This window comes from Phragmites australis, chromosome 10 (assembly GCF_958298935.1).
Source record: "Phragmites australis chromosome 10, lpPhrAust1.1, whole genome shotgun sequence".
Classification (NCBI taxonomy): Eukaryota; Viridiplantae; Streptophyta; class Magnoliopsida; order Poales; family Poaceae; genus Phragmites; species Phragmites australis.
In genome coordinates this window covers 1,270,866-1,280,386 of record NC_084930.1, presented here as the reverse complement: position 1 = coordinate 1,280,386, position 9,521 = coordinate 1,270,866, and the positions used below count along the sequence as shown (strand labels likewise).

Sequence of the window (9,521 nt, the reverse complement as noted above, 5' to 3'; positions counted from 1 at the left end):
TACTGTACATAGAAACATAGAACAAATACAAAGAGGAAAGTTTTGCCATGCATATATCTGTTCTGAGCTTTGTGATTTTGTCTGATTATGCCTACACAGTTTACTTTAATCTCGGTTATTCACAAGCAGTTCAAAAAAAGGAAAATTAAGCTGGAATTATCAGGAATGCGTAAACTGATTGTTCATCTGATGAAACACATGAAACACTTCCATTAGGTACCTAACATTACCATAAGATGGAACAATGTACTTTTATTCATTTATAGAGTATCTTTCTCGCTAAAAATTCAGCCAGTTGTCATCTCATACCAATCCATGTGCAGTCCATGTGCAGTCCAATGATACGAGTATCGGTGTATTGTGCCTTAATGGCCACTAATCTAGTCCGAGCTGCTAACTACATATATATTAAGAGAATTTTCGAGGATTTGATCTACTGACCTTTTAGTTGTTAAGCCTTCGCTAGTATATGATTATGATAGCCAACCGTGCCCTTCAGTTTTCTCAAGAAACCAAGTGTGCCCCCGTTTTTGTGCATTTATGTCCATGCGATTGCGATTAGATGGTTAGGACACAATGTGATGATGTGACACTCTCTTGTGCCTTTGTTTGGATTCAGCTTTTAATATAGAGAAGGATTTACCGCGTTGGGTAGGCAGGAAAATAACCGCTCACACTTATTAGGGTCTGTTTTTTTCAGCTGGAGATTCTAAAAAGCAGTTTATAGAAGTTGGATTGTGAAAAGTTAGATCATGAAAAGCTAGATTGTAAAAAGCTGGATTATGATAAACTTTTAGATTGTAGACTAAAAAAATTTGATGGACAGTTTAGTAAAATAGACTTTCACAATCTATCAAAAGCTGAGAAAAATCAGCTTCTTAGATTCTCACAATCCAACCAACAGATTTTAAAAAACTATAAACAAAAGCTGTCTGTTTATTTCAGCTTCGGATTGTAAAAGCTGAAAGCCACAATCTAAAGTTGAAACAAACAGACCCTTACTTGTGATTTATAGAACATACTTTTTTTTTAATATGAAGGAAAACTACGGATCATTACATTATAGGAAGTAAAATGGACAATCTAGGGAAAAGACAAAGAAAGATAATATTGTGTCAGTGTGTCTTTCTCGCTCATCTTGTATCACTAGTAAATTTTAGTTCATTTTCCTCTTAACAAAAAGAAATTGAGCCTAATGCCTACCTGCCCAAACAAGTAAATTTGTTCTACTCAAATTATTCAAATCAAAATAGTTTTTTGTGCAAATTTTGAACGGGTAATATTAGATATATTGGTCAAGCCCATTTATAACTCCTGAAAATCTCAAAATCATAACCATGCAAAGGAGGTGTGCATATCTTTAGTCCCTTACCTTGGTGGTGAAGGTGGAGAGAAACCAAGTTAAATAGAGTTATGTCATCCACCCCATTAGTACATGTGGATGGGAGGACTAGAAATAAAACACGCGCTTGCTCGCACGATGGGGGCGGACACACGGCACATACATGAATAGTATGTTAAAATCCAGTACAATGTCTTGCGCAGGTGTAACCTTTTTTTACAGTTTTATTTTACAACATGGGACGGTCAACACGGTTATGAGATATAGAGATCGTGTCAGTTGAGAGTTCAATCGTGGCACATCTCAACTACGTGGGTTTCTCTGTATATATACCTATCGCCCATTGCTACAATGCATACGAGTTCGGGTTTTGTCTCTTCCTCTCTACTGCACTGCCACAAGTAGACTACTCTGTCCCGCGTGTTGGTGTGCATCAGCGTTTGGGAGAGAAAGTCTCGGGAACCCATCTTCCTTGAAATCTTACAACGAGATAGGGAGAATAAGATTTTTTTAAAGCGCTCGGCGCGATTTGCTTCCTCTACGTCATCTTTAGCATCGACATCACAACGATGTCGTCATCTTCTCCAAAGGTAGGTCACTCTATTATCTTGCTGCTTCTCCCTCTACAAAAGATAAATACGCTAACTGCAATCGCATATGTTATTTTCGGAACCGGCTCCTCTTACTTGAGGAAGTAAAGGAAGATGGCTACATTAGTATAAAGAGTATTATGTAAGGAGATGAACAACAGCGTGCAATGGAGCACTGTAGCACAAGTGTTGTTCACGAAAAACACTGTGTTGATTCCAATGTTGCACGATACTATGCATTACTATATCGCTAGATCTTGACCATCCATTTATGATCCACCGACTCACAACGGACCAAAGTCATGCGTACTATAGCACTGTGACTTTGCTCCTTCAAGGCAGAGGAGTCGGTTCTATTATTGAGAAACCAAGTTGAAATGTGTCTTGGTTTATATGCGATGAGTGATTGACAATATTATCGATTTGGTTTGTCGAGTTTTGGATTGTTTGAGGTTGGTTTGAGCATTTTGATTATGGACTAACTGAAGTTAGAGTTGGAGAAATGTGTTTGCTTGTCTTATGGTGTGCAGGCGACGAATGCAACTTGGCAGTTGACGGCAAGTGATCAGGGCTCAGTGAGTGCTTGGTGCCGGACGATAAAGGAGGTCGGGCGGAGTCAAGTGTGATCCTAGCTGTACATGCAGAGGTCAAGCAAATAATAAAATGAATGATGAAGACGACGTGTTGACAAAATCAATTGAAAGGGATGCCGGTACAAGTGATAAGGCAGATCGAGGGATCAGGAGAGGGAGAGACTTATCGACGGTCAAGATTGCAAGATAAAGTACATGTGTCGACATCAGAGTATTTGCTTAAGGTGTAATTAAGTGGCGAGTCACGCTTTGAGAAGCATGCATAGGGTTTCACGGTTGGACCTCAAAACCGTGGGAGGATTGGAGGAGTATGTGGCACCATCGCGAAGCTTGCATCGAGACAAACCTAATCATGAAGGCGTCGCGGTAGTTCGACGGACGGAGTAAGAAATAGATCAAAATACCTTTGATGGTAGATAGGAGTGTACTACAAGAGATGGGTATTTTGGTAACAAACTAGAAAACTTAAGGGTTAAATTTTCTAGATCTATAAATAGAGGGCTAGTGCTATATGAGAGTGAGAACCAGCCACTTGAGCCCCTTGTGTCACCCATTTGTGAGCCTAGTGCTAAGGTTTTAAAGAAGAGGAAGATGAGTGCTTAGCTTATGTAATAGGTGAGAGTTTTTGAGAGAAAAATCCTTGTAATCCGTCTAAAATAGGGTTGACCTCTTTGAGTAATGAAGTTTATGTTTTTACATATTCTTGAATTTCCCTCCTTCTAGTTTCCCTCTATTGAATACTTACGAGGCATATGCACTTGTTATTAATAATAATGGGAAGGGTACCATATAGATTGGTTCATGACATATAAAAATACTAAATTATGAAACTAATGCCATGAAACACATAAAAAACAAGGGAACCAATAGAGGGAAACTAGAAGGAAGAGAATTCAAGCATATGCAAAAATATAAATTTTATTACTCAAAGAGACCAGCCTTATTTTAGACAAATTACAAAGATTTTTCTCTCAAAACTCACACATATTACATAGACTAAGCACTCATCCTTACTCTACTCTAAAACCCTAGCACTAGGCTCTTAAATGGGTAGCACAAGAGACTCAAGTGGTTGGTTCAAACTCTCTCATAACCTTACCCCTCTATTTATAGATCTAGAAAGCTTGACTCCTAAGTTTCCCATCTTGTTACCAAAATAACAATTTTTTGTAGTACACGCATACCTACCATCGAGAGTAGTTTGGTCAATTTCTTATTTCGTCCATTGAACAGTCGCGACGCCTTCACGACTTAGTTTCGTCTCGATGCAAGCTTCGTGATGGTGCCAAACACTCCTCCAATCCTCCCACGATTTTGAGGCCCAACCGTAAAATCCTCTGCATGCTTCTCAAAGCGTGACTCGTCACTTGCTTACACCTTAAGCAAGTGCTCTGATATCGACACGTGTACTCTGTCTTACGATCCTAACTGCCGACAAGTCTCTCCCGCTTCGGATACCTCAGGCCGCCTTATCACTTGCATCTGTATCCTTTTTACTTGACTTTGTCAACACGCTTTTTTCATCCTTCGTTTCAAGTTTTGCTTGACCTCCACATGTACAACTAGGATCACCCTTAACTCTACCCAACCTCTTTGATCGTCCAACACCGAGCACCCGCTTAACCCCGATCACCCGCTGTTGATCGCTAAGTTGCATCCGTCACCTGTACACCATGATACTAGTAAATACATTTCTCCAACTCCAACTCCAACTCTAGTTAGTCCATAATCAAAATGCTCAAATCAAGTTCAAGCAATCTAAAACTCGACAAACTAAATCGACAACCTTACCAATCACTCATCACATATAATCCTATGCATATTTCAACTTGATTTCTCACTGTCATTAGTATATTAGATAGATATTTACGTAACGTTGTAACATACATATATAAAGTTTGCTTTGGCTATATGATCACACTAATTTATCTGTTTGAGTTCATGATTTATTTATAGATTGAGTTAAACAAATCCGACAGGAAAAACGTGCAACGTACATATCCTGAGATCGAGTAAACAACGAAAGCTAGCATACAATTGCAAGACCGCGGCTAGGTATTGACTGCGCCGCTGGCGCGCTTAACCGCGTCAGGGTTACAGCTAATTAACACTGTCGTCACAGGAGACATTTGGAATCTCAACACCAGAATCGATCTAGCTAGCTCTCAGCAGCTCTAGTTCGATCTACAGTCTACTCTAGTTTGATCTTGGCACATGCGCTGTTTAATAGTACCAATGCTAACAAATTAAACCGTAACAACTGCGTGATTAACAAATTCATAATTTGATAATACATCAATCGGTTGAGTTGTCACAAGTGCAAGATATGTAGCAGACCTGTCATGTCTCATCGCTATAAACATTATTGACTGCACAAATCGAAGCGCGAGTGATGCAACTATGATCTGACCTAACAAGAAACAGCCTGTTAATATTGGATCAGACAGCTGAAAATTGAGCTGGTAGCTTGTAAGCTTGCCCTTCTTCCCTAGGTCAATCCCCATGGATCGAGATGCCCTCCTCGTGCGCCATTTTGTAATGTGTCCACTGGACCGGCAACACCGCGACATCCGCAGCTGGAATGCATGGTGCCTGCAGCCAGGCATACCCCGGCATCCCCAAAGTCTACTCTTGGAGCTCCTCCCATCGCCGTCCTCGGATTTCGATTCTGCTTGTTTATTTGGTCGTGGTGAAACCTCGACGGACTATATATTTGGAACTTGGAATTTTTACAAAAATCTCATGAAAAAATGGTTCAGTTTCGGTAGGGAACAAGAGAATTCCCGGGCTCGAGACAGGGAGAAACGTTCGATCCCAAAAGCAACAGGCGTATCCATCAAACTAGATGCTGTGCGAGTACAGTTTGCAAGGCGAATCTCAACGCAAATGTACAGCTGAGATAGAGAATACTTGTTATGAAATTTTCCCTTCGGCGGCTGCATGCATGCGTGTGCATGTGAGGCGTCCACTTCAGGGAAGCTTCGTCGGCGAAGGAAGCTCGACCGAGCTGCTTCCGTGTGCAAGCCTTTTCAAACAGTGACCAACGCCTCGACAACCCAACAGCTCCAGGTAGCTACCTCGTCCTCGTCTTCTCCCTTCTGGTCTCGTTTATATACACACGCCGCACGCACACGCTTGCATTGTCTTGTCATCGATCGAGCTCAATTCCATTGCGCCGATCACACGCTAAGGCTAGAGACAGAGATCGCAACGAGCGATGGCGCCGATGATGACCGTGCCGCCGAGCCCCGGCAGGCCGGCGAGATCGCTCGCCGGGCACGTGCGGTCGGCGAGCGTGCCGTGCCACTGGCACCCGCTGCTGATGCACGTCGACGACCAGCTCCTCGCTCTGCGCTCGTGGACGTCGAACCCGGGCCAGAACCCGCTGTCGCTGGCCCACGTCAGGGCGCTCCTCTGCGTGCTCGACGAGCTGCTGCACCTCCCGCTCGCTCAGGGCGCTCTCGTCCTCGGCGCCGCCGCTTGCACGGACAGCCTTCTCAACGGCTTCCTCGTCCTGGCCGACGCCTTTGGCTCCTTCCTCGCCGCACTCCTCGCGCTCAGGCATCACGCGTCCGAGCTGCGGGCCGCCTTGCGGAGGCGCGACCCCACCAAGGTCGCGTCCGCCGCTCGCGCCCAGAGGAAGGCCGCGAAGGAGCTCGAACAGCTCGCCGCTGCCGTGGCGCGCGAGGCCGCGAGGTGCGCCAGGGCCAGCCTGGCGTCCTCCACAGAGCTGGAGGTCGCGCGGACGGTAGCCGAAGCCATCAACGACACCGCGGTGGCGTCGGCTTCCGTCTTCTTGGAAGTCGGCTCAGTAGCCGACGCCGCGGCGGCCCTGGCGGCGTCGTCGTCATCCTCCTCGTCCAAGAAGCAGAGGCTGGCGCTGGCGAACGCTTCGTCCAGGAGCAAGAGGCCTGCCACTGCCAGTGAGGAGCAGAGAGAGTTGGTGGCGCTGGAGAAGCTGCAGGAGCTGGAGCAGTGCATCGGGGAGCTGGAGAGCGAGAGCGAGAAGGTGTTTAGGAGTCTAGTGCAGACTAGGGTTTCCTTGCTCAACATTCACACACCAACATTTTAATTAGACATGGTGGTGAAGGTTGATGCATAAATCGAATAAAGTTTATAATTAAAAGATTAATTTTTTAGGCTGTGATATATATTCATGAGAGAAAACTAATGCGCTTATGTATGTATGTGATTACTGCAGTAAGACAATAAGAGTGGAAATTCTTTTTGGCAAAGATTTGATCATTACTCACTGGTGCTGCTCGTGTGCATTTTCGGACTCATATTGATGATGAATTTGCAGCAAGCTAGCATCTGACTGGTGCTGAAGGTTGTAAGCTTCGTAGCTTGTAAAACACAATGATATTTAATTGCATAATCTGCAACTCTGTTTGCTCTGTTCTACTCTGTTTCGCTGTACACCGTGTAGCAGACCAAGGTGCATGTGATTTGCCCTGGGAGATGAGGGAACATCATTTTTTTTCTTAGAGGAGACGAGGGAACACCTGATGTTTTACTGAGTATATTACTGTGTTTTGTTTGGTGAGAAATCAAGTTGAAATGTGCTTTAATTTATTTGTGATGAGTGATTGATAATGTTGTTATTTTGATTTATGAATTTGTGAATTGTACGAGCATGTATATATCTTGCAATTATGATTATAGATAACCAAAGTTATAGAGAGAAATAAAGTTAGCGTGTTTATCTTTAAGTCTAGAAAAATTATACACACATGATGATCCAGCGTTTGGGATTTTGTACACACGGGAAGGTTTGGCATTCAAATGAGGTTCATGCCGAAGCTTTTCATACCAGAGGTAGAAACTGAAGTACACGCTGGATGATTCGGTGATAAGCATCAATATATGTCGGTGCATTTTTTGCAGAGAGGTTGTAAGTTGGCTCTAGTGGATTCAAACTCGTTGGATGGCTCGGCGATGGAGAGCAATGCACGCTAGACTATTTCTTGCAGAAAGGTTGCAGAATTGTGGTCTGGTGAAAGTGAACTCATTGGATGGTCCGGTGATGGGATGAAGTGTACGCCAAAGAATTCTTGCAGAGAGGTTGCAATATGGCCGGTCTGCTATATTGAACACGTCGAATGATCCAGTGCTGAGGAGGCGATAACGCCGGAACACCCAGCATTAAAGATGTCCAAATGGGCCAATCGGGCCAGCCCGGCACGGGCCCAACTCGGCACGGCCCGAAATCAACACGGCCCGATTGGCCCATTTACTGTTACGGGCCGTGCCGTGCCGGCCCGCGTGCCGAGCCGTCGGCCCACGGCACGGCCCAACTGTCACCGTGCCGTGCCGGGCCGGCCCACGGCACGGTCGGCACGATGGGCCCGGCCGGCACGATGGGCCCGTTCGGCACGGTGGAGGCACGGCAGGCCCGTTTGGCACGACGGGCTCGACCGGCATGGTGGAGGCACGACGGGCCAGGTCGGCACGGGAAGGCACGACGGGCCCAGTCGGCACGGTGGAGGCACGTTGGGCCCGTCAACACTTAAAAAAATAGGAAAAAATAAAAAATAATAGCTAAAAAAAATCCAAAAAAACAATAAAAAATATAGAAAATAAATACATAACATCTTTATTGATTGATTGCCTCGTTAAAAACCTTTCTACTAGAAGGAAAAAAGAGTACAACCTATGATTATGCTCCGAAAATTATATGGTTTCATTAGAAACTCCAGAATTTTGCTTGCAATTTTTAATATGCTTCCTCAAGTGTCCCGTTCCATTTAGAGATCTGGCACCTATTTCTATGCTGCATATATTACACTTAGCAAATCTTACTTGTTCCCCGTTAATTTCTCTGAAGACATTTTCAAAATGTTGCCACACCCATGACCATACACGCGAGTTCTCGGCGTCTTGATCCATGAATTGAAATATATAATTGGTTTCTTGATGTGAAGTGACTACTGGCTACTTGGCTAGCAAATAGGAAAAGAGAGATGGGTGGGCAATGAGAATACATGGAGTTTGAGATGGAGTAGATGATATTTATAGGTCACGATGAGAGGAGAGGTAGGTGGGGGTGGGGCCGCGGGGGTATTTTAAAAAAATAAACAAAAAACATGAATAAAGTAAAAAAAACTTAGAAATAATAGGGGCACATGATTAATTCTAAAAATGAGCTTTATTGATAGGTTGCCTCATTAAAAACCTTTCTAGCAAAGGAAAAAAGAGTACAACCTAGCTCAGAAAATTTGAAATTACACGTTCTCATCAGCATCTAGATACAAATTTTGGAATGATTCTTCAAGCTCAGTATTTTCTGCAGTGTGTTGCATTCGTGCTTCAGCTTGTTCCCAATCCTTTACTATGGTGAGTATTTCAACCATCTCACTTGACAGATTTGTTCTTCTCTCTTCGATTATCCTTCATGTAAGACTGAAGGTAGCCTCAAAAGAAACTGTAGATACAGGGACCGTTAACAAATCTCGCGCTAACAGTGAAAGCACTGAATAATTCGTCTTGTGCTCATGCCACCATTGCAGTATGTTGAAGTTTTCTTGTTCGTGGCTGATAACGTCACTGTCGATGAAGTTAGTTAGCTCCCCTCCGGATGTTGGAATTCCAGTGCCCGTAGACGACCGTGACGAAGAGTCTGAACTTCTTGATGAAGAACCTGCACCAAAAATTTTCCCCCACGTTGTCGTCTTTTTACTTGTTGTGGGTGCCAGTGGAGGTCGTTGCAGGCGAACTCCGCCATACTTTGTTTCATATTTACTATAAACTTCGAATAACTTAGAACGAGCATTAGTATAATAATTAGAATAATCATGGCCAAGAGCATCACCTAGAATTGCTAGAACTCTACAGAAAGCTGCAATTTTAGCTCTAGGATCTAAAATAAAGGCAAAGGCGTATAACAAAGGAATTTTTTTTCCAATACTTTAAGAATTTAGATTTCATAGGAACTACACAATCTCTTAGAAGATTGTCATTTTCATAATTGTTTAAATGAGTAGCAATTTCAATAAT

At 43.6% G+C, this 9,521-nt stretch overlaps 1 protein-coding gene across 1 annotated transcript; it reads left to right on the top strand.

Annotated features, from left to right (window-relative positions):
- The first annotated feature begins 5,670 nt into the window (after positions 1 to 5,670).
- LOC133883537 (uncharacterized) lies at positions 5,671 to 6,747 on the top strand. The gene has a single exon (XM_062322887.1). The coding sequence runs from the start codon at positions 5,743 to 5,745 to the stop codon at positions 6,595 to 6,597; it is 855 nt and encodes a 284-aa protein (XP_062178871.1). The 5' UTR covers positions 5,671 to 5,742; the 3' UTR covers positions 6,598 to 6,747.
- The last annotated feature ends 2,774 nt before the right edge of the window (positions 6,748 to 9,521 follow it).